Source organism: Drepanopeziza brunnea (genome assembly GCF_022702325.1).
Source record: "Drepanopeziza brunnea f. sp. 'multigermtubi' strain 214-2 chromosome Unknown ctg15, whole genome shotgun sequence".
Lineage (NCBI taxonomy): Eukaryota > Fungi > Ascomycota > Leotiomycetes > Helotiales > Drepanopezizaceae > Drepanopeziza > Drepanopeziza brunnea.
In genome coordinates, this window is record NW_027094078.1 from 1447159 (window position 1) to 1471822 (window position 24664).

The window sequence follows — 24664 nt, forward strand, 5'->3', positions numbered from 1 at the left end:
AGGGAAGAAGATGTGAGATGTCCACGGAGTTTTGTAATCCGGTTGAGTGTTGACGGCCTGCAGGAACGAGTACTATGGGAAGCGAGCAAGAGACGAGAGAACCAAATAGGACTGGAGTACGAGTTGGATGCACGCTTCTTTTTAGAAAAACTGTGTGATAGGCGAGAAATGGGTTGTTGTGTTGGAATTCCTACAAAATGGGTGTCGTCTCACCATACACAATATCATGGTTATGCAGGTAGATGACTGCCCTGACTATGACCATGTGAAGTGCCACCACTACTGCACCGTAAACCAATAAAGTTGCCGAACCAGTCGTCGATGTTTCCATAAAAGCTGGAGGGCTTAAAAATCGAGCTATTGGGCTTCGTCATATTCGGTCAAGGTGTGGAAAGTGTATCGAGGATGTCAGAAGTGAGGTGAGTATCTGAAGAGCAACAAGTACTTGTAGTTAGTTATTTTTAATCAATGATGAAAGGATCTTTTTACGTGAATCAAGCCTAACTAGCAGATGTATCTTAGGCTCCTAGCATCCCAACCTTTGAGCCTGCGGTCTTATAAAGTAATGTCATTTTGATACTGCCAATGAACGATATGAATACTGTTCTGGTATCTATTCTTCCGTAGCCTTGACCTCTGTCTAGCGTCTTTCCCAGGCACTCCCTCATTATGGTATATATAAAAAAGCAATCATTATGTAAACAGCCCGCCCTCTATGCTCATAAAACGCCCCCTCCATGCGTAAGAACAACCGAATAAAATGCTTTGTACAGACACGTGCCCGAGGCAGTGGGCATCCTCAAGTTCCACTAACTGCATCGGAACTGTTTCCAGTGCTCTCCTGTTTTCTACCTTGCTCATCAAGCTTTTCCAGCTGCTGCGGAGGCGGGATGGGGTTATTGTTATCCTGGGCTCCAGATTTTTGTTTTGAATGCAGACGCTGCTTTTCCTGCTGAGCTGGTTCGGGAATTATCGTGTTAACTTGCGCAACTGGGGCAAGGAATCCTGCCCTTCTTTTGGCGTCGTCAACTGGGGGGCCAAGGGCAAACTGGCTATCTCCACTATCATGATTGCAACACGGACTCATTCTGACCGGAAAGAACCAATCGACAATGTTCATCCCCATGATAGTTCGGAAATTCTTATGCCAGCTGCCCAAATCCCACGGATTTCCGAAATTTTCCATGCCAAGTATTCCAAACGTACGAGTAGCCATAAGATCCCTTTGGGCTTGCGGCTGAGAAGGTCGGCCATCAACTGTCCCACTCGCTACGGGGACATCCATGACTGTTTTTGAAATAACAGCCTCGGCCCCTTGTCCTCGAGGCGGATCGGGATGGTGTTCACTCAGTTCGTTCTGAACTGGAATTCCTGGTGCCAGGTCACATTGGTTCATTGCCTCATTTCTGATAAGAGGATCAGCTCTTCCTGGAAGACCTGGACGAGGGCCATTTAGTGGTGCACCAATCGGTAAAGGATAAGTTATCACTGTGTATGGCGGATTCGAAGCTAGAGCTGGATCGATCTGCTGAAGTTGTTGCAGCGGAGGCCTGATCACCGCCAAGGTGACCCGTCTATTGTTCGCTATCTGAACGCCCTCGATCAAAGTCTTATTTTTCATAGCGTATTCGGCGGAGGTTGAAAAGATGCCGCCTGTGAAGATGCCAAAAAATCCAGCTCTACGCAATTAAATTAGTATACGTTAGCAATATTAGCAATGTAAGTGCCATTCTCGACTTACAGGCCCAGTATTACAGCGACCTGTGCATTGACACGTTCACCCTAATGAACAGTTGGTCGGTCAACTATAAAAATACATAGAGATATTCAGGTGAAACGAGGCATACCTCTCTGGATATCTGCTTGTGGATGTAGAACGACATCACAACTAGCAAATGAACACAATACAGTGCCGCGTAGAAAGCGAATTGGATGAAAAACTTCATGTTGTTTTCTCCAACCGGACCTCCTACCCAAGGACAAAAATGGTCCAACCTTCTAACACATCGGTTTGTATTACTATCGTGATGAGCGCGATCGGGCTTCCACTATATCCAGAGTCAATAACCGCAAGCATGCCGTCTTTGAACAATGCAAAAGCTATGTAGCTTGGAGCTCCGGCTTCTTACATTTTTGCAGTGATAGCACCACCGAGGCTTGCCGTTTGGATCGCAGACAAACACATCCTTCGAGTAGAAAAGCTCCAAGCCCGGACTGTTCGGGTCGTTTTGACCATCATCGCTATCGTTGTATTGACCACCACCAATCTCGTCCTCTATATTCCTGTTATTCCTTGCTTGACGGCGTGCTTCTCGAGCGCGGATGGCCGCTGATCCAAGGGGCACGAAAGGAGGGCGGAAGAATGTAAGGTGAGTGAGACGGAAGTAGCTGGCCACCATAAAGAGGAACAAGATGAAGTAGACCACTAGGACTGCAATAGCAGCTCCATTATCGTTATGCTTATCTAGAAGATACTTGACTTGCAGCGTCAAAGTCAGCATCGAGATGAGTCGCAGGTAACGGTAGACGAACCACATAGCTGGTAGACAAGAACATAGGTCGCATACCCAACAGTCGCAGTTAGCAATAGTGGAATAAATCGTCCCGCCCATTTGTTGACCGCGAGATTGTAGCGCTGAGCGTCGGCTGGGTCGTTCAACTGGCAAGACATCTTCGTTCCGGTTGTACATTAATCCATGGCCTTTGAAACTCGAAGCGGTATGGACTACCTCCACGTCAACTATTGATACTATTGATGGCACAAAGTAAAGCAATAGCACGTTGTCATAAAGGATGCCAGCGGAGGTTGTTCATACTGGACGGATGGTGGTTTTCGTTGACATCCAGGAGGAAGGTGTCTAGCCTCGCAGCAAGGCTAAGGAACTTGAAAGCCCGCTAGTGACAAGGTTTTAAGTAAGCATCAAGACAGACTTAATAGTGGGCCTTGGCGTCGCAACTTTTGGGGCCCTTCCCTAAAGTGGGCGAAAAAGGTCTGTCCCGCTTCAAGCTTCAGCGTAAAAAACGGCGAAAAACGTTGATAATTTAATATTATATTTTCAAAAAAATAAGCTAGAGTCTTTTTAGAGTCTGTTTTAATCTTAATTAAAAAGAAAAGAAAAAAAAAATCCTTTTTTTCCTTTTTTTTCTTTCTTTTTTTTTCTCTTTCTTCTTTTCTTCTTTTTTCTTAAAAAAAAAATATATGTATAATAGATTTAAATAGCTAAGTTTATTAAAGATTTTATTCTCCCCTTTTTTTGGTTTCCTTTTTTCTTTTTTTCTTTAATTCTTAAAATTTTAATCTCTTATAAATTTGAAATAGTATATACGTACGTACGTATTTACTTACTTATTTACTTACGTACTTGCTTCTCCTTTTTAAAATACTCTTTATTGTTTATCTATTTTAATTTACTTAAATATTTTAATTTTTCGCTGCGCTGCTTTACTTTACTTTGCTCCGCTTTACTCTGCTTTGCTTTAACTTGCTTCGCTCTACTTTGCTTTGCTTTGCTTTGCTTTGCTTTGCTTTGCTTTGCTTTGCTTTGCTTTGCTTTGCTTTGCTTTGCTTTGCTTTGCTTTGCTTTGCTTTGCTTTGCTTTGCTCTGCTCTTCTCTGCTTTGCTTTATTAAAAAAATTTCGAAAAAGATATCTTGCTAAGTTCGCGGACGGTTTGTATTCAATCGACTTTTAAATATTTGCTAAAAAAAAAAGGGATTTCGAATTAAATAAAATCTATTAGCTTGCATTTGAATCAGCGACGACGACGAAGATTGTAAGAAAATAAATAGTCTTTTCTAATAAAAATAATGCTTTTTTTATAAAAAGAGCTTATGAAAGACTTTGAAGAAGATAAAAAACAAAAAGATTCGCCGTCGATTCGATTTATAGCATCTTTTAATTCAATTTAAAAGACACGCGGTGAAATAAAATTTTCCTATCTTAATTAAAAATGAATAATATTATTAAATATATATATTAATTGCAATATTAATTGCAATATAAGTGTCTACGTTTCTCGCCGTTTTTTGCGCTGAAGCGGGACATACTTTTTTCGCCCACTTTAGGGAAGGGCCCCAAAAGTTGCGACGTCAAGGCCCACTATTACATCCTTCATTTCACTTCAAGTTCTCTCCTATGCTAGGTAGTTAACACAATGAAATTTCGTTGGCTCACTTGAGTTTGGAACTTGCTCTATTGCTTGTAGCTTGATTGTATCCAGGTATCAATTGGATTTTCCCGATACATAGCGGCTGCGTGGTATTGAGTTCAACTAAGAGCGCGTGGATGCCAACTACTAAGACGCATTTTACGCCATCAACCAACCATGTTCTTTTCACTCCTTCATTTCTGTGTTTGCTCGCTACTTTGTTGCAGTTTGAATTGTCCTTCCTTCTGATCATAATGGAAACACGAGATCTCACAAGGTTGAGAATTTGATGGAAACCACGCTGATCCCACATACAGAGATGCATCCTCTTCTGTTTTGTTTTCCGGACAATCCACTGCCCGGACAAAATTCTTGACTGTCTCGAAGCAGCTCGCGTGCAAGTACTTGACACTGATTCCGGAACATTATCTCTGCGTGGAGCAGAGCCGGATATGCTAAGCCCTGCTGCACTTGCGAAAAAAAAAAAAATACCAGCTTCCTTGAAGTCCAACGGCTTGATTAGTATCAGAGGCGAATAGACTGAGTTGCCCTATTGAGGTGCCTCGCACTTGGCCCTGCCCGAGATCTCTCGAAGATCAACAACTGAAGGGATAGATTGGCGAGTTTGATGGGTTTTTATAGCTTGTTTATCTGAACCTTACAGTTTGAATACATATAAGATCCGGGAGAATCTTGGCCCCAAGCCATACACTAATGCCCGATATTGTAGTCTGGGAGGAGGTTCCTATTGCTCCTTCATAAGACGATTGAACTGAATCGGCAGTGCTGACAGATCTTTCTGGATCGTAGCCAACGGAATCAGCAAGGGGACAGAAAGGTAGCCGTTTCCAGCGTTTCTAGGGCTACCTGGGTAGCAGCACTGTAGACTTGAAAGTTACATACGGGAGCTCTTCGCCAGCTCGTCTCCCGCGAACAAGTTACTAGAGCAATTCTCATTCCTTGAAAGTCTACTGATATTCTTCGCCGGTCAGAAGGCACCCTCGGCACTCTCTATGGCGCTTTCACGGCACGGAGACTACTATTCGGATTTTCTTTGACCGCTCTGATACCGCCTTCAACCAATATTCCTCTCTTGGTCGTGGTCTAAAACCTCACTTTAAAGCTCGCGTCTGATTTTATTTAAATTATAGCCACTCAATATAGGTATTTCATAACTACCCTATCACACCCTCCTTCGATAGATAGCAACTACATACTTTATAGCACAACCGCGGTAATCCTATAATACAGCACTTCTATTAGTAGCAGAAACTGCTGATTGGAACTGCCGTTGGTAAAGATACGGAAGTGTCTCCTTAGCTATATCTACGATATATTAAAAGACCATAGGCTGATTTGCTCGTTGCTTTAAGATGATCAGTGCATTACATGTCAACGATCAAAGATATCAGCTTAACTTTGGAGCCCGATGAATGATTCGACAGCCTACAGGAAAAACACGCCTTCCAAAATCGAAACGATTAAACGAAAAAGACTGCGCTCTTCAATGCTAGAAGTACACTCGCTTCCGATTCCTAGTTCTTACTTGCATCGGGAAGCTAGCAAGGCATAAGGTATAGCACATATACAAGCATATCCTTCCTACCTTACTCCAGAGGGCTAATGTGTTCCGGGCCAGGCTTTATCTGTCTATCAACGAGGGAGATTAAGTTTCAAAGGCTCAAGCTCAAGTTACTGTGCTATGACGGCATTTTTGAACTAACTTCACGAGCGGCTTCTGTCACGTTGGCTGTGGCGTGTATTTGCCCGCTTGATCTACCCTTACCTTCTAACGCGCTCTCAGAAAACTGCCCAGGCTCAGACCACTACTTTCTTCCGAGTACTACTCGACGGAATTCGCGCTTGAGCCTATTCTTGCAGTAAGAACTCGCTCGGACAGAACAATGCTCTCAAGCGCCGGCACCTTAATGACTTTACTCCTTCGTCTGTCCGCCTTGCTTCCGACTATCCCATCCACCTTCATTTTGCGCGCACTTCTTGTTCTTCTCATTTCACGGGCTATGCACAAGTGAGTCTCATCGCCTGCATCCGAATGTCGTATACCGAGCGCTCTTCAACGTTGTATCCTTGTTCATCTTATCGGTCGATCCGCAATCACAACTCGTCTTCACACCTCTGGTGGTCGTGTCCAGTAATTTGTCATGATAAGATTTGAACACTCTGCTTTGCCTTGCTACTGTTACGCTTCTGCAAGCTACTGCTTAAAGAAAATTATACAGATGATGAGAAGCGCTTGGGTCTAGCGTCTTTGCCTTGTCACAACGCCCAACAGGCTGCCGTCTTGCCTAAGTCAACCCATCCTACTTGTCCCGGGCGAACAGCCTGCTGTCGCATCCACGCTTCAATATAATAGTACGCCGAGTATTGAACCTTATATTCGTTGTCCGCTTGTGCCCAAAAGGATAAGGATATTTACTGTCGGTACTTGCTTGTCGCTGAGCCTCCCTACCTGACTAGCTGAAAGAGGAATGGAGGTTCACTTAAGAGTCGTTTCCAGCTAGCGTCTTGGCTGGATTCTATCGACATCATCCTCAATACCCTCTCACCGATTCCCATATCAACTATGATAACCACGTTCCCTGCTCACATAGATGTTGATACTTGCCAAATATACCTCGGGCTCAATCACTGTCTGGCTGTATCGTCTTCGGGCTGGTCAAGGACTCAACAACATCTCGATGTGCCGAAGCTTTTGGAGCCTGTAATTCACATGCTTGAGCTTGATTCAGTCAGCTCTTGCTCGCCCAACATCGAATGACAGACCTGTATCTTCCATATAAGCCGCCTCATTCGGCAGGAATAAGCCGAGCCCATCCGCTCTACCTTGGCAGCCTTGTGCTCTCTCGCCGAGGAGCCTGACTTCGCATTATGATCCACGTGCAGCATCATCCAAGAAGCAACTACACCCCCAATCTTTTCTTGACTATCTGGAATCCATATTTGAGCGTAAGCGAGTGAAAACGGGAGACACGCCTGGTTATCTATATGATTTCTGCGTTGTTTGCTTTTGCAAGTGGCGTCGTGTTCTTGCATATGGTGTCGTACTGTATATCTCTTTGACAGCAAGTAAGCTGAGAGCTCGGAGATCATTATCCGAGAGTACTGATGAGAAAGCCAGTCTGATGTATCTTTTGCCCACTGTCAAGTCCGATCTCAAAAGCTTATGCAAGACAATGACGAGAACTTGTCTAAGCGACTCAGTTTACGGTCAATTATTTGCTCGATTTTTTCCTACAATTTAGCACACCATGAACGCTTGGAGGCATTTTCGAGGTGTTGGATGCGAGCCTCTGGAGATAACGGATATATCTCTGATCTCCAGAGGAGAATAAGGAAACGAGCTCCCTCTCCAATATTTCATTATTCTCGTCACTTATACCAACAAGCAGGCATGAATAGTTGACGGCCCCAGAGGGGCTCTTTGATGCGATGACCAGCTTTAGCTAGACCATACACTAAACTGCTTATAGCGTAGGCCGTGGTTTCTTGAACCGCTATCCGAGCAAAGAACCGTCACTGGCATTTTCAGAAAAAATATAAACCTCTTTCATTCTTACTGCCATTGAAATATCAGGTGCTCTATTCGTCTACCTCAGCTGAAGTAGTAGCTTATGGCGATCGCAGGCACGCAACAGCTACCCCCGTCAGCCACACATTTGCTCCTCTCTCCACGACAAGTCAAATCAGCAATCGGATCAGTTCGACTATCTAAGAATGGACTCACCGCCTCCATACGCTCCCCGATGCCAATCAACGCCTCAAGACTTAGAAATAGCTTCGATCCGCTCAGCAGCTCCCAGCTACGTTAGCGCCGCTCCATCTTACACCTCAATGCTTCCACCCTCCTCAACCTCCTCAACGCCCCGTCCATCCGGTGGGCTCCCATCTCCGTATTCCACGCCATCTTCTCTGCGTATCTCAAGAAACCCTTCCGTGACCTCTGTACACCACTTTCGCTCCTCCACAACCATGCCGTCGACCTCCCTGTCCCACCCCAAAGCACGCCATTATCACTCCGTAGCCTCCCGCCGAGCAACCGCGCAGAAAATCCAAAAACAATCCACACTCCTCTTCTCCGCACTCAGCGGCGAAGACGGCATCGCGCAGATGAGAAAACGGATGAAAGACGAGGAGCTCGAGCGCGTAAAGCGGACTAGCGAGGATCCGGAGCTTGTAGGGGAGTTAGCTGCCGAAGAAAATAAGCGAAGAAGGAGAGAAGGCTTGGAGGATGTGCTAGAGAAGGAAGATAAGAGGTGGGATTGGCTATTAGCGCAGATGGGCGATTAGGAGGGCAGGGGTAGAGGCTGGATGAACTCACGAATGGAAGGTGAAGAGGAGGATCGAGGGAGCTTGGGGATTCAGAGTGGATGAAAAGCTCCAGGAGAGGGACTGTGGCTCAAGATATTGTATTTCTTGTCGAGATTTTTGCTATCAATTCGTTTCGGACGAAGATAAGAGAGCTACAGCATTTGAATAAATCGTATATAAGCTTTAACACTTTTTATAACCTCTAATCAAACCCTTCGCCAACAAATACGAAATATCAAATATCAAAGTGATTTATGTTCTTTACGACGCCAACAAAGCAGATTTCTACCTGCACGTATTTTGCAGAACTTACAATCTATCAGCTAGTTTCGGCCCTTTCAGCTTTAGTTTGAAGATTAATAAGCAAATTTAATTTGAAGATCCCATTTGTAAAATCTCATGCAGCAGTTTTTCCTTTCAAAGTCCGAGCTAGCTGATAATATCGTCGAGTCCACCCAATAAGCAAGCGGAAAGAAATAAAAAGAAATATTCATGATCGATGAATCCAATGCAGTATAAGACTTGGAAAATACCGCACTTTACGAAAGTAAATAAAGCGATGATACTTGCACTGCGAATCATACCGGGTTTGTATTTGTACGCTGCTCAGTAGTTTTGGTAACTTTGTAACGTGCCTGACGTGCTTGACAGGGAAATAATCCAGTCCGCCTCCGCTAAGCGCTTGGGAAAGAAGCAGTGAAAAAAGAAGAAAACGATCTACTCTATTAAACTAAACTCCACGCCAGCTTCTATCAACTGGTGATTCGGGGCGGTGGCTCAGCGGCTTGCTTGCAAGAGCCGCCGCCTCATTCGCTGGCGGACAAGTTTGTAGTATGGTGTATATCCCGTTATGATACAATACGGTACAGATCCATTCAATTCGATTGGATTTGTAAGCTGGAAACCCAGGTAACCTCGCGTTGTTATAGGTTTCCGGCAGAGACAGAAATCAATATGTCTATAATGTTGTGTATGTACCATTATAGCACGAAAAAGCTCATTGGGTTGATTTTGTAAGCTGGACCTTGTAACATCCCGCGGTTAAAAGCTTCAGCTGAGTTTTGCACAAAATTTTTGGCTCTTTCAAATTTCTATGTCATAAGTAGGCTTTGTAAGGGAGCACAATTTTCTATTGGTTTGATCAGAAGTTAGAAGACCGTCAGTGTGAACAAGGGATAAGTATTAGGGCATAGCTCAAGTTAAAGTATATAGTGGATAGCATCTGCGAGATTTTATATAATCTTATTCCATGCCGAGTGATATTTGGAACCCTTTTATAGGTCATCGTAGGTTAAATATATCTCCGTTCAAGAGCCGTCACTTTCGAGTTTCGGTCCGTGTTCAGCCTGGGCTAGTACAATGATTGAGTCAGAAGTAGGCCAGGACTTCAGTAAAGTCTCTCGATTGTGAAAAGGTATATAGAAAACCCGTGTTGCAGTCATTTCCGTTTTCGAGCACCGTTGGGGCTGGATCTTATTTAGCAGCGCTACACTTTGAAATAATGTTTCAATGTGATATTCTCGTGATACTTAGGAGAATATCACAGAAGATAACAGAATTCTCGCCGTATCGCCGTATATGAAAAAGAGCTTGCGGGCTTGGTCGACAGTTGTTCAGGATAGAAGCCGGGACATGCGAAAGTACCCGCGGGATCGCAAGCGCACTACAAGCAACGATATGGGAACGCAAATCTGGGTATATTTTTCCGTGTCAAAACGCTCCTCTACTACTCCGTACTCCATACTCCACTGCTCAAAATCACGAGTCTCCATTGGTACTTTTCTCCCTTCCATCAAGCTCCATCTCATCTCTCTCATCTGGCGTGACCTCCCCGAACTCGGATCCAGGACTCCTACTCCTCTCGCTACCGCTCCTATCACCGTTTCCGCCATTCATCTCGTCACTCTGCTCTAGCAGCGCATCGATATCCTCCCCGAGAGCACTGACTCGCGGCTCCAATACATCCAGGTCCTCCAGTATCTCCCTCTTCGGCATCTTCCACAACGTCGTACCGCACACCCTATCCTTCACCAGCAGCTCATCCGCAAATACATCCACGTAGGTCAAGCTCGTCCCCATCCGCCCCCTCCTCTTCAACTTCCTATAATCCGCCAAGAACGGCTCGAGCAGCCGATACACATCCTTCGCCTGCCTCGTGAGCCGGATGTAGAACATCGCCAGAGCCCGCAGGTACTTGAACTTCTCGCCCCCATACTCGAGATACTCGGTCAGGATCTCGTCCGTCGGGCCCAGCTGCAGGAGCTTGAAGGCGAGGCAGAGGAAGGGCGAGGGCCGCTGCGCGTCGCCGTACGTGCCGCCGATGAAGGTGACGTGCGCGACGACGCGGTCCACAATGTCGGCCTCGTTCACGGCGAAGCATTGGTCTTTCCAGAAGTAGCAGTCGACGATGCGCTCGCGGACGGGCTTCTCCATGATCGTGGCCGGGTTCAGGCCATTAGGCGCGAGGGGTCCTCCAGAGCCGCGCTCGTCGAGGAAACGCTTTTCGTCAGCGCGGTGGTTGGCCATTGTAGTGTACTTGCTGCGAGTAGGTATCGTTATTTACTGGGGAATAAATCTGAGTTTTGCGCTTACAATTCTTCTTAGAGAATTGGCCGGAGGTCGCAGTGGCAGGATTATTCCAATCTCGAGGTGGGACTATCGTCGACGCGAGACAATACGCATCATCGGCAAAATATAAATCCTTATCGCGATTGTTGCTGCTCCAACGTGTAGCCGGCCTTATTGACACTTGGCAGCAACAACCATCCAACTCTTTATACGGTGTAATCCATCAAGCCCTTCGATCCAGACGTCTTAATTGCTCATTGATCTATATACGTATTCGAAGAAAAGCCCCTGACCACAGTCTGCTTCGACCAAAGAATGCTCATCACATCCGGGCAGGTTTCAGTGGCTATCTCTTCTGGAATCGGTATGTTCAAAATCGTGTTCACACTATGCTGTGCACTGCATTCCCTATTCCTCGGCACCGGCTGACCAGATCCTAGTGTTCCTCTTCACCACCGCTCTATTCCTCAGTGGGTACGTGCTCCAGCAAGCCACTGTCCGCGACTTGCGGGCGGCCATCAAACCGCAGCTCAACAGACCGAAGCCAGGTCCGGATCTGTACCTGCCGCCGCAGTTTACAGAGGATGGCTATCTTGTCGATGTGATCAAGGTTGAGACCCAGAATATACAGGATGAGGCGGGCAGAGATGCTCTTGGGGACCGGGCTGCCGGAAGTGGAGGGGACTCGAGCGCGGAGGGGGACGAGCAAGCTACAGACGAAGCGAGTGATGATATGGTTGGGGCGACAAGGTGGCAGAAAGCTGCCCGGAAGAAGAAGACCGAGGAGGCTCGACAGCGCAAAGAACAGGAGTTACAGCATCCTATTTCTAATTCAGGGTCCGGAGACTCCCCGGGCGGGACACCGCCTATTGTCTCAAAGCCGCAAGAGAAACCAATTAGTGCCGCCGAAAGGAGAAGGAGGATCAAAGAGCAGATAGTGGCAGAAGGCGAGGGAGAGGGTTTCAAAGGATATAGGAGACGGATGTGGTAATGGGACGGATGATAACTCTGGGAATAGTAGGTTGAATTGCACGGCTGTTGCATGAATAAAGCGGCGTTCAGGATACACGATGTACGGACTTGACGTCTGGGTTTATGTTGTATATTATGACTTTGTATATTGTCCTATGGCACAGCCATTAAATTATCTATGAATGGATGGATCTACCTATTCCTTATCCGTATATCTCAAACGCTGCTATATTCTGCACATCCTTCATCCCATTAAACCAGTGTATCCAGCCATCTCCGTTTTCACATATTCGCTTTTCTCCATATCCATCTCGCTAATATCAATATTTCCAGCCATCGTGATTACTACTTTTCACAACTTCGCGTCTCTATCGTACCATCCCCGAGCTAGTCCTGCTCACTCTGGCCCTTCGACTCTTCTCCTCTTCTCGTCGTAGTTGCTCTCTCTTGACATTCTCGACCCACTGCTGGTTCGCTTGCGGTAGTCCGTTCTCGAGGAGTTCTGCGCTTGATGTGTTGATGTAGTTTTTCTGTGCTTGGGCTTTAGTAAGCTTGTAATGCCATCTCTCTGAATACCATCTTACCGTGCACAGAGCACATCGATCCCCAAATTTCATAACTGTGTTGTGGCAGTTGATGGAGCCCTAGCATCCCGGTCAGATAAAATGACCACTGCAGGAGGGTTCAAGCACTTACATAGTAGTTTGCACAGTATGAGTGTGAAGACATAATAGTGAATTGTCTATAGTTTCACGTTCCAGTGGTTTGATGTTGGTGAGTGATTTGTAGATCTTTGATTTTGCTCAGCTAAAGGGACACGGTATTATATCACATATATCCTGAGCACATCCACCACCTATTGAAAGTTAAATATGTGTATCGGAAACATATACTTCTCATCAAATTCATGCAACCGCGGCTGCAAAACACTCTCCGAACAGGAAGAGGAAGATATGTCGTGCATCGCGTGCAGCCAGCGTCGGCGGTCCCAACCCTTGAATCAGGAATTCCGGAAAACAGTCTCCCTTCCTTTCCTTCTGCACTATCCGCAGATCAGGCCTTTTCAAGCCGCGACGAGGATTGTTTACGACGGGCCGGACACCACGCACGAGTTGTTACACCCAGCGTCCCGCCGGGTCTGATCTCGCACTCGCCTTCCCAGATGACGGCCCTATCCACATCTATACTAGACTTGTGGCAGGAATCGAAATATAAGCATTAGCTCACTCTCTTCCGGGAGAGTTTCGGATGTTGTTTGTTTTATATGGCGACGGTCCAGATGCGTCTTTGGATCCTTGCGTCCTTTGCCACACGCTGCCAAGGTAAAGCGGATAGGTTGACATCGGCTGTTTGGGTTTCAGTTTGTGCTGGGAGGGAGCTTTAGGGTTGAAACATTCGGGAAGCAGCCGAATGGCCCATCAGAGTTGCACAGTCGCCCATGACTGGGACCTGACAGCATGAACGCTCCAAGTGAGGCGCTTTGAATATTTGATTCGTGTGCGTAGTCGCTATCCGGCAAAGCTTCCTATATCCAGAGGTGAATTCGCAATCGTGCCTCATTCCGCATCTTCAGCAAACATAAGGCGAAAGTAACTTGAGATGGGCAAACGAAAAGAGAACGAGATGCTCTACTGGGCTTCAAGAGATAAAGACCCCGCAGCGAATTGTACGACAAGAGTTTCCGAGGTGTGCTATGAGAGTAATAAATGACGAGCAGACAAGAGCGAGCGGAAATAGCTACCTACCCAGCCACCAAAACGCCATGCCTGATTCCAAACCAGCAGAGAAAGAAGTTGAGCGTTGAAAAAGTAATATATTTCTGTGGTGCGAGGGAGAAATGACTACAACCGTGCCTCCAAAACATCAAGTCTGGTCACTACCAGACTCCCGCCTCGCTCTTCAATTCTCGCAAGTACGAGCGAAGACCCATCTTAAGAACGGGGCACAAGGGCTAAGCGAGAGCTCGATTTACACCATCTACTCTTAAGACTACAGAAAATTTACAAGAAATAGTATGTCGCCGTTCATGAATTGCTTGCTTCTCCGCCCCCTGAACCAGAAATCCCATCAAGACGCCGACCGATCGCTTCGGTGCCAAAAAGAGGACCAAGGTCGCACACATCCCCATGCTCTCATGCTCTCACCACGCAGGCCCCTGCTCTCATTCACACACACGTCCCATCATGCCCCGTTCATCTAAACCACTCATTCCGGCATATGCCTGGATATAAAGGGTATGTCCAGCACACACTACCAAAGAGAAATGTACCGAAAAAAAGAGGTTGAGAACTGGGACTTGGAGAAGGTATTACATGCAATTCTACAAGAGCGGTGCTCCGGCAAAAGCGTCACGGTTCCTTCCTTCGTTAAGTTCAGTGCCGTGAAGAAGCCTGCGAAGGTCCTAGAGAATCGCGGTCTGAAGGCACTAGAGATGATTGCCGGTTACCGGCCCCCCAGAAGTCGATGGCGGCCACAACGTCTTCACCACGCTCATCTTCATATGCATAGAGTATCTAGTTCCTATGTCAGTGTGCTTGGAACGTTATAATTACATCTTGAAGCTTACCTCTCGTGTGCTTGTGTGCAGCATACGGATGCTCTTATGTGGCACAATGTGTACTCCATCGGTGTCGATGTTTCTGATCTCGATAAAGTTGGGCTCGAACGCCAATATCCAAGGGTACGAAAGCGCAAAGCTCTGCGGCTGGCCCTCCCAGTCTATCCTCCAATCCGGTCTTGCACGCCAGCCATTGCGATTGACAAAGAACGAAAACTCGGAATAGTTGAGAAGGAACTCGCCGTTGAGACGTTCAATATGGATAGGTCGCACGTTCTCCTTTCGAGCTACGAAATCCAAAGATGTGTCGGCTTGATCTAGAAGAGACTGTGTCTCTAGTGTCTCAAGGGAAACCACCTCGAATCCACGTGCACATGCCACACAGAGTTTCGACTTGAGGAAATGTATCGATGAAGATTCCGTTGGGATGTAGAACTCCTTGAATGCCTTGAGCTCATCTTGTCCGCTGTTAAACATCTTGAAACCCTTTTGCTTCTTGCCTTTAGACATAGCATCGTTGGGCTCGAAGACTTTGATCGTCGTCGAGAGTGCCGAAGACTTCACACAGCACACGAGATGTCGTCCCAAGCATATTCCCGTACGGAAGAAATTGCAATGACTCTGTATCTTTTTGGGTCTCTTATTCAAGGGCGACTCGGCGGGGTTCAAAGCAGACAATGGGTAAGAAAGTAAAGACTTCTGCGACAACACCAAGAGTAATTGATACTCCTCCAGAACATCGATTTGGGTGACATTCGTGGCGTCTAGTACCCTCACAGGCTTAGCAGCTGAATCTTTTGACCTACGATCTGAAACATAGATTCCGGAGTCAGTTCCGTAGATGAGTTTACGCCCACCATCTGCATTTTGTAAGTTTAGTTGTGAGTAAATATTCAATTTGGACACATACCGAAGGGCGACACGCAATTTACTCTGTTGGCGGCCGTGAAGAAATCGCACGATATAATGGATCGGTTGTAGAAGTCTCCACGTTTCCTCAAAATAGCTTGTTGGTCCCCAATATGCTCCATCCACTTTTGCCTCGAGCCTTGGGTTCCTGCATAGAGAGTCAACTCGTAGCCGCCTTTGCCGAGATGTCTGAAGGTGATCGGAAACCCCTCCTTTTTGGAGTTGTCAGCTGTCGTCGCCTTCGCTCCGGGAATCAAGCTCGAAGAGGGGCGCTTCACAACACCAAACCTAGGATTAACTTCCTCCATCTCACGAATTGACAGCAGCTCGAGCGGAATAGGCCTTCGGTACACCTTGAGCTCCTCCTTCTTGCCAACAATTTTATTACGGACAAGAAGCATTGCATGGTCGAAGAGGTAGGACTGTATGTCTGCTGTTGGATCCGTTGGGGCCTTCTTCAAGGTACCCTTGTAAACCAATTCTCTCCCGGGGTCTGTCAATTTCAGGTCCACACGCTCGTTTGGTCGGAACCTGAGCTGCTCGTGAAGTCTCTTCAAATTGAACCGATTTTCCGCTTTTCCGGATTCTGCGTTGACCCGTGACAACAGATCTCGAATCATCTTCATCGCCTTTGGGATATCCTCGAGGTCTTGACTACCAGGTTCCGTGTATTTGTTGACATTCTCCAGCAAAAGCGGATAGCGAGCGAGTCTGGTTGTAGGTTTGGTCAGATAACCGTTGAGTTCTAGTTTTCTCGACTCCTTTCGGCGTTCAGTCTCATCTACAAATTTGGAGAATTGAAGGTTCGTAGAGCGCTCATTTTCGAACTCGAATTTAGCAGACAGTTGGTTGGACCCGTAGATGATGAAGGGTTCGAATTGTGGCACATATTGAAGAAATATGTCGCCCACGCACTGCACCACAGGTTGCTTTTGCTGTCTTTTGGTTAGAGTATCAGCAAATCTGGAACTGACCGCATGGATACTTGGAGGATCAACAATGTTCGTGAAAATTTCTTTGACGATACGGTCCCTTCTTGATTCCGGAATCGGGGACGGTGCCGCCGGGTTCGAAGAACGTAGGGGCACGATCCAGAAGTCTCGCAAGTATTCCAAATCCTTTACGAAGTCTCTCTCTGTATACATGATCTCAGAGATAACTTCTTGTCGCTTCTTCTCCCGCTCGCTAACACTATCAGCAATTTCTTGCGATACAGTGTTAATCCAAAGCTTTTGCTCATCAGGGGCGTCATTATCGTCATGCAAACTGGCCTCGTCATCTTCCTTCCGAAGTCCAGGCTGCGGCTTGAGATTCAGCCTTGATTGCTGCTCTAATCTTCTTGGGCAGGCAATCGAGTAGCATAGCTGGTCCCTTGTACATGTTGGAGAATAGCACTCTGTAAGGAGAACAAAAACGCCGTTGACATCCGGAGCCTCGTGCGGTTCATCCATCATGGTCTCTCTAAATTGATACATTTCTGTTGCGGAGTCACGGAGTCGATGGTCGTATGTAACATCGTGGAAAAACTTTTGAGCATCCAATGCGCGACCGAGGAGCAAAGCGAGATTTCTGTCGGTGGTTTTGATGATGTAGGATATCACATCAACGGCGTCCGCTCCACTGAACGCATTCTTGTAAGTGAGGTCGTTCTTCGTCCTGTCCCCGACGGTAATCTTGTCTCTGAAGCATTCGCCAACTCGTGACAACAAGGCAGGATACACAAGTGGGGATTTTTGCCGCCTTTCCTTGCCGCTGCTTACAGATGTGGCCACGGATGGGCGATGGGCGAGAGAGTCGGTTCGTTCACTTGCGGCTATTGTCGAGGCCATAGACATGGTCCTACTTGTATCTCCCACCGTACTTGAAGCCATACTGGGAGTCCGAGTCTGTGTAGCAGGGCTTCTTGGGGCAATGATTGGCATGCCGTTCATTTGCGCTCCTTGCCCGGATTGAGAGGCCGTCCTTCTGTTGGGAATCACTCGCCCGCTCATTGTCTGATGTTGATCATTAGGCGGAGGGTAGCTAGTCATTGACATCGCCCGCTCGTCATTTCTTTGTGGCACAACACGACCTTGCGCGGTTTGGCTAGAAGCAAATGAGTATTGTGCCTGCCTAAACGCATTTGCTGGTGCCTGTGGATAGTTGGTGGGTGTTGGTCCATTCATCTGAGGCCTTGTCATGCTTGCCATAGATTGTGATCGGTATGGATCCGAGTTCATTGCCGGCCCAGGTTGGTTACCAGAATGATAGCGAGGTGCAGGATTTCTCTGTGCAAACTGAGCTTGCTGAGGAGGGCCACGAGGATCGACCCGATTTGGAGATGCATATGGCCGACGATCTGGCCGTACTTGTTGAGGCAGGTATTGAGGTTGTGGTTGTGACTGAACTTGGCCAGGGGCCGGCTGTCTTGATCCTTGATGGTACCCATTCTGCATACCGCCGCCATTAGGCATGTATCCGGACGACTGAGGATATCCACCTTCCTGCTGGCGAGGAGGGGGTGACCGTTGTATCCCATCATACTGCCCAGAAGCCTGCGAGCTCATCGTCTGGGTGCGACCATGATTCATCGGTCCCGGATGAGCGGTGGACGAAGACATGGTCTGAGATCTGCCTTGAGGAGGGGCACCGAAAATGTTGGAGTAGGCGGCCTCTCGCTCATTGTTCGAAGAATGGCCATATTGGTTAGGACGAGGTGGAATTTGTCGCCCTGGTGGATAGTCTGCCATATTGCTTGTCTATGACAGCCTCTGATCCCACCGTTCTGTCCCTTCTGTCGCTATTCGAGGTGCAACACGGGCTTAACAAGCCGAGGGCTACCACCCGTGCTCCGACTTGGAATTCAGAACGCCCCTTTGTCTAATCGCCGCCGACGAGTCCCGTCGCAGGTCGACCAATTACTCCGTGTTGTCGCTGGAGAGATACGCTGTGGTGATCTTGGCCTGGGCAGGACTTCCACTTCGAGCAACGTTCAACAGCCCCAGCGTCTGTTGGTGCTAGTCGCGAATCGGTTTTCTGAGGGAAGGATACACATTGAAGGGCCGCGACTGATCAGTGGTTGCGGATGAAGCCTGCGACGATGGGTGGAAGGGTCGGTATTCTCGCGAAACACGCAGCCCAGCCCAGCCCCGCCAAGGATCTCTCAACTGTCGCTTTGGTCACGTGGCATATACTTTAGTCACAGTAGCGCGCCTATCCTAGTTCCAGTGGCCGCGTGGGACCAGACGACTTGTCTATCAACCAGCTCCCGCGCCGCCCGCAGATACATCAGAATCACCATGGACGAAGTGGACTACTCCCCCAAGTTCGCCCCGTTCTTCGGAATGGTGAGTAAAAACCTATCTATGAGGCAGGAAGCATTGTATTGACAGCTTCGGCAGGCTGGCATCTGTTTCGCCATGACCTTTGGCTGTAAGGCGAATCTCGATATTGGCAAGCGGTGCTGCTTAACTAATATCTTGGATAGGCATTGGAGCAGCTTACGGCACGGCGAAATCAGGCATTGGAATCGCGGGAGTGGGAACATTCAGACCGGATCTGATAATGAAGGTGTGTTGGATACTTGGACCGATCGTTGGACATACCATACTTGACGAATTATCTGCTAATATATACGGCATTGCAGTCACTCATTCCCGTCGTCATGTCTGGTATCATCGCAGTCTATTCGCTAGTCATTGCGGTTTTGATTGCAGGAGACATGGGCCCACCTCCTGACCAGAATTACAGCTTGTTCAAGTAGGGAACTTCAAGCAACATGAATAAAACAAAAGGCTCAGCAAGCTAACAGAACCGCTAGTGGATTCATGCATCTTGCTTGCGGACTTTCGGTTGGTTTGACCGGACTTGCCGCTGGATATGCCATTGGCATTGTAGGAGATATGGGAGTGCGATCGTATATGCAACAGTCGAGGATCTTCGTCGGAATGGTTCTTATCCTCATTTTCGGAGAAGTCCTGGGGCTTTACGGGTCAGTGTGATACTACCTCTTGCACTGGTTCGAGTACTTACAAGGGCAGACTTATTGTGGCTCTTATCCTTAATACCAAGAGCAGAGGCTAGACAATTGCTCACCGACATATACCCTAGCAAGGGAACGAAATTGGTCGTCGCTATCGAGAGGTTGAATGACGATTTTGTTTGATTAAGGAGGCCGGGTAGATGCATTGCTGGGAGTTATGGATGTGTATTCAGGCGAGAGGTCCAGCACGGATCTGGGAATTTCGATACCTGTACAGCTTTTTACAGAATATTGCTCTACACAGACGATTCCTCATGGATTCTTCATTCTCTCTATCATTTAAAATGTTGGAAGAGGAAGCTTATTAAATCCCTCGACAGGCGCCGGATTCCCAATTGCTCTTGACGAAAGGGCACTACTCAAGAGCAAATGGCTCTGGGAGTTCTTTGGTGAAGCGGCAAGTGCCGGGTACTATAGAGTCTCTCGCTCAAATGTGTTACATGTTTCTGCTTCCTCGGTTCAAGTTTTCTGAGAAAGCGAAAGGAAGCTGTACTTCCATAACAGAGAAAGCTATCTTCCCAGGTTCTCCTTTCTCTCCTGCTTCTGGAGCCTTTCCAGCGGCGACACTGAGGGCTTGAGGGTGTGCCTCAGAGTTTACGCTTCTAGATGGCCTTCCTGATCTGGACTTGGAGCCGCATGCGGCATGCTCGATGTAATCCATGTGCTATATATTTGGAAATGGGTGATCCGCTGTGCAGAATAACTGGACCGAGGTATCCCGTTCCGAGATCCACGAGGCTGCCTTTTGGGCTTTTTCAATGCAATCAATAATGCATGGGTCTGCTATTGAGAGGTGGTAATTGGTAATTGGTAATAGTGGTAATAGTGTTACGCAAAGCCTGGAAAATCTCGTTAAAATCCGGGCCAGCCTGAACACTGTTGCTGAAATTCTCTACTGCGCGCCACTGATGCCCAAAGCTCGACCGACCGGCCTGATGCTTGTCTGGGCTTGGAGGTGTTTGTATGTATGTACTTCTACAACTACAACTACCGGTATAATGGTACCCCAATAGGTAAGCTTGGTGGCACCTCTCACAACGTGAAAAGCTGTTAATATTTAAGTAGCTCCGCTTGCATCTTATCGCCAATCAAAAAAACCTCGCTGCAAGCCGTCACTTGACATCATCTTGAATATCGAGGTTTCCTAACCTGTGGCGCGGATGTCGAGACAATCCCGCTTGCAGATCGTCTCGTCACCTTTTGGTACCAGTTGTCTCCACGCCTCCTCTAGATAGGATGCTGGCATACCAATGGGCGATCCTGCCGTTGACGCTTATTACACATCCGTCAAAGGTGCTTTCTACAACTGGAGACAGGGCGCTAAATGTTTCCCTGCTTCGCCAGCCCTCCCACATTCTCTTTCGGAATCGGAACCTCCCAGTACGCCACTATCCCGTCCGCCCTAATGATATTCGGATACGTGGGATGGGGCTTCTGCTTTGGAAGCTTGCAGTCTGTTAGTGGTAGAAACCAGAACATTTATGGCGATGTGTTCTTCGATGCTTACTACGCTGTATTTGACGCCAGCCAAGCCAGATCCGGATTCGCGCCTTTGAAGTAAGCCTTATCAACTACACAGGTCGAGAGAAGGCACGTTTGAGGGATGGGAAGTGGCGAGAGAGAGAGGGAAATATGAGCTGAGCTGGTACCCGGGTGAAATAAAAAGCGGTAAGGATCATGAGAGGGAATGGAGGCAGCAATGAAATGAATTTTGAATGAGTTGTGATGAGCGCAAAAAGGAAAGGGCCCCAGATTTTGGGAAGCCAACTCATATTATGAACCGGGACGGACATGTTCGGAAATTTATATCTATTGAATCTCGCTAGTTTCAAACCGAAAGAATCTCCGCAGCCCATATATCATTCTTCTACAAGATAGTAACAAGTGGCGATCAAAAGCCAAGCAAATTTGCTTCGTCTCTTTCACCAATCAATCTATTTACGGTTCGAATATAAAAACTGACTTCGCAATCGTTTGGCAGTCCTTCGTCTATTGTACATACCTTTTTTTCCCACTCGCTTCCGCAGAAAAAAATTTGCATCTTATTGATGTACCCAAACAGTTTGCATGTTATTCATCCAGCAGGCGGGGTGGCTCAGTAGGCAGAGTCATCTTCAGGACAAACTGGTAATTGTAACGCCGAAATAAACGTTTTTGATTACGTTTGGTTCTCAGAACCTCGCATCTATGTGCGGGGTTCTCTGATATTTTTGTTTTTTAAAGTTGTGGCGAGCTTGAAAAATTTCGGTCTCTCTATTCTTTTTATTTTTGTAGGTGTTAAACTTTTGTTTATTTTTTAATTGATTTTGGGCGCTCGCTTAACTTATGTTGGGATATCCTAATTAGGTAGTCGACAGCCCTTTTCTTCAAACTTCACCTTTCTTTTCATTTTTTTCTATATAAATCCCCTCTTCAAACTCGCCAAAATATGATGAAGAATTGCTCTAAGCTAGCCGTGGAGGTTCTCGCCAACTACTTGATCAACAATTCAACTACTCCCTCGTAAGCGGAAGCATCCGTGCTTCTATGTAGACAGCTCATCACAAGATTATCATATGTAAATAATTATTGATTTGTTAATTCATCCATTTATTCTTCTTGAATTGCTCTTTGATTATTAGCTTCCAGCCAGAATTAGAGCCAGTGGGTTATTCTCCTCTTTTTCTTCTCCTTCATTTTCTCCAGAAAGTGCTTTTGCGGCAGCTTCTCTGGATTTTGGAAGTTTTGAATTTCTTTATCTTTGCTGTCTCCCCCTCTCGCTGTCTAAAACACTTTCTTATGTTTGTGTTGAGTACCTTCGAAATAAGAGCGAAAGCGCCGAAAATATCACTCCTCCTGAATAAGATGGTTTTTCTTGACGACCATAGTGTATCAGCGTCAGCGAGCGGTCAGGGTCAAGGATAAAAGTGGAAGAAATGAGGGGAAGAAAGGAGGGGAAAAGGGGAAACATAGAAAGTGATAAAAAAGATGAAAAATAAGGTCTTCTGTAATAACCGAGGGATGTAAACAATCAAGAATTACATCGCATAGTAAGATGCCCCAGCCTCCATTCCAGTCCCATACGCCAATAAAGACATGCCAATGCCAATAACTTATGCCGCACAGAGCACACAAATTCACAATATCATACATACACAAATATATTCTAGCAATCCTGCCCCCAGTTCCTCTTAATCCATCCCGCCATCAACTCCGTCAACGTCTCATCCATATATTCCTCTACATCCCTCTTCGTATAACTCTCCCCCGAGAACTGCAGCGCAAGCAGTATCCACGGCTGGATGAAGTCGACGAATACGACGTCAACGGTCTCGGGTTCGCCGGAGGAGGGAAAGGAGATGGGGCTTTGGATGCAGTTGGGCACTCTGTAGAAGGAGATGGGGGCGTGCAGGGTGTCGTCGCCGTCCGAGCCGCTATCGTCTTTGGTAATGTAGCCTGGGATAAGATTTGGAGGGTCAGAAGAGGAGATGAGAGGGGACTGTGAGGATCCGGGGAAGAAATCGGATGCTTCGTGGGTTGGGGCAATCATGTCGGTTTGGATGGAAATTTGTTCTGGGGGTGCAAGTTGCGATGTGTGGAGACCTGAGGTGGTGAAGATAGGACCGTTGTTGTTGAGCATCTTAAGCAGGTTCTTAGCTGATTTGTAGGGCACATCTTTGATGTATTTGAATTTGCTGGCAAATGGGGAGATGATGTATGTCGTGTCACGGGAAAAGCTGCCTTTGAATATATCGAATCGCATGGCACCTGTATTAGTAATTGCTAATGCAGGTACATTTTTACGATCTTTGTTGTTGATTACATCTGGCATGACTTCTTTTTCGAGCCAGGTGAGAAGGCTGTTATCGCTGGGGTAAGGGGCTCGGTTGAGCCAGAGATCTTTTGGTGCGCAGCCAAAGTTGTAGTCGAGTTCCAATGATTCTCTGGCTTTGCGAATCAAGCTCGATACGTTTTTTCCGTGATCGGTAGGGAAAGTGGTCTCGTTCAGGCCTGTGTGGTAATGGTACCCGAATAGGTTGTTGTCAATGTATCTTCGCTTAACCGTGTAGCTTGCTCCAGCACCGACTCCATTTTGATCTTCCTTCTTCCCCGTGACTTTGATACCCTCGATAGAGAGCCAGCCAATAGTCTCCATGTATCGGCCACTCTGTAAAGCGTATGCTTTGGAATCGTACTTCGAAAAGTCTCGAACGTGACTGTGGCCGCCGAAGAATTGTATAGGCGTATCCCACCTTTGTCTTCTGATAGCTTCGTAAACTGCCTTGTATTCGGGTCCACGAGGCGTGACATGACCGACTACCAGAAAAAGGTCCACATCCTCTCTGATAGCGTCCTGAAACCACTTCTCCTGGATAGTTTTTTCTACCGGTTGGACGACAGTATTATTCGCATTTCCGGTGAAATCAAACAAGAACCCAAATGCAAGAACCTTTATGCCTTGGTGCTTGGTTGTAAACTTCCGAAATCGCTGCGCCATTGGGACTACCTCTCCGGTGTTGGGTTTGATATAGTCGAGATTGGAAGCCAGATAGTGCCCTTTGAAGTTCGGTACCGTCTTCGTGTATTCCCGTTCCGCAGCATCAATATGGTATAATTCGTGGTTGCCCGTGGACAGAACATCAATGTGTTGTTCCTTGAAAATGTCGTAGGTGTATTCTCCCTTGGGGTCTGAAGCATCGTATAGCCCGTTCCCTTCTATCCGATCCCCAGTATCAACAACGAGAACATCCACACCCATGTCGTCTGCCTTCTGGCGTATTCTTTCTGCAAAGGAAATGTAATCGCCCCAGTCGGCTGAATACTGGGGCCTGGTAGACATTAGCTATTGCCGCAACTGTTTCGGGTGTCGAACACACTCTTGTAGATGACCGGCATGCCAGCCATGAGTATCTGTGGTTTGTAAAAAGTTCAGTTGGCCCCACGGCAAGTCTCTCATAGGCGCTGCGACTGGTTTTAGAGCTGAAGGCTGTTCAGCAACCGCCAGCGGCAGTAGGAAGCTTGTCCATGTCCACAGTCGTTTCGTCATTTTGCTGGTTTTTGGCATAAGAGTTGTGCAGATAGTGGCAGGTGAGGAGACCAGTTTTAATTTGGGGAATCTCGGTCTAAGAGCATAGGTCGGAGAGTAGTGTTTGTAGGTGGGTGCTCGGCCGCACCTGGCGAG

The 24664-nt window shown here is 47.1% G+C and overlaps 8 protein-coding genes across 8 annotated transcripts; 3 read left to right on the forward strand and 5 right to left on the reverse strand.

Moving 5' to 3' along the window:
- Window positions 1–799: 799 nt before the first annotated feature.
- L3040_008326 (uncharacterized protein) lies at window positions 800–2671 on the reverse strand (the record flags this gene model as incomplete). The annotated part of the gene is made up of 5 exons (XM_007295379.1): window positions 800–1679; window positions 1742–1782; window positions 1848–2048; window positions 2130–2479; window positions 2533–2671. 5 exons carry the CDS (start codon window positions 2669–2671, stop codon window positions 800–802), a joined length of 1611 nt encoding a protein of 536 aa, XP_007295441.1.
- A 5466-nt stretch (window positions 2672–8137) lies between these two features.
- L3040_008327 (uncharacterized protein) lies at window positions 8138–8455 on the forward strand (the record flags this gene model as incomplete). The annotated part of the gene is made up of 1 exon (XM_007295378.2): window positions 8138–8455. One exon carries the CDS (start codon window positions 8138–8140, stop codon window positions 8453–8455), a length of 318 nt encoding a protein of 105 aa, XP_007295440.2.
- Window positions 8456–10234: 1779 nt separating this feature from the next.
- On the reverse strand, window positions 10235–11002 carry L3040_008328 (uncharacterized protein; the record flags this gene model as incomplete). The annotated part of the gene is made up of 1 exon (XM_007295377.1): window positions 10235–11002. One exon carries the CDS (start codon window positions 11000–11002, stop codon window positions 10235–10237), a length of 768 nt encoding a protein of 255 aa, XP_007295439.1.
- Window positions 11003–11359: 357 nt separating this feature from the next.
- L3040_008329 (uncharacterized protein) lies at window positions 11360–12035 on the forward strand (the record flags this gene model as incomplete). The annotated part of the gene is made up of 2 exons (XM_007295376.1): window positions 11360–11408; window positions 11485–12035. 2 exons carry the CDS (start codon window positions 11360–11362, stop codon window positions 12033–12035), a joined length of 600 nt encoding a protein of 199 aa, XP_007295438.1.
- A 349-nt stretch (window positions 12036–12384) lies between these two features.
- L3040_008330 (uncharacterized protein) lies at window positions 12385–12745 on the reverse strand (the record flags this gene model as incomplete). Its single annotated transcript, XM_066153990.1, has 3 exons — window positions 12385–12546; window positions 12601–12660; window positions 12713–12745. 3 exons carry the CDS (start codon window positions 12743–12745, stop codon window positions 12385–12387), a joined length of 255 nt encoding a protein of 84 aa, XP_066010535.1.
- Window positions 12746–14388: 1643 nt separating this feature from the next.
- On the reverse strand, window positions 14389–18211 carry L3040_008331 (uncharacterized protein; the record flags this gene model as incomplete). The annotated part of the gene is made up of 3 exons (XM_007295374.1): window positions 14389–14529; window positions 14583–15433; window positions 15484–18211. 3 exons carry the CDS (start codon window positions 18209–18211, stop codon window positions 14389–14391), a joined length of 3720 nt encoding a protein of 1239 aa, XP_007295436.1.
- Window positions 18212–18760: 549 nt separating this feature from the next.
- Window positions 18761–19544, forward strand: L3040_008332 (uncharacterized protein; the record flags this gene model as incomplete). Its single annotated transcript, XM_066153991.1, has 6 exons — window positions 18761–18808; window positions 18863–18893; window positions 18949–19031; window positions 19108–19220; window positions 19282–19452; window positions 19502–19544. The coding sequence occupies 6 exons, from the start codon at window positions 18761–18763 to the stop codon at window positions 19542–19544; spliced, it is 489 nt and encodes a 162-aa protein (XP_066010536.1).
- Window positions 19545–22648: 3104 nt separating this feature from the next.
- On the reverse strand, window positions 22649–24529 carry L3040_008333 (uncharacterized protein; the record flags this gene model as incomplete). The annotated part of the gene is made up of 2 exons (XM_007295372.1): window positions 22649–24311; window positions 24360–24529. 2 exons carry the CDS (start codon window positions 24527–24529, stop codon window positions 22649–22651), a joined length of 1833 nt encoding a protein of 610 aa, XP_007295434.1.
- Between the last annotated feature and the right edge of the window lie 135 nt (window positions 24530–24664).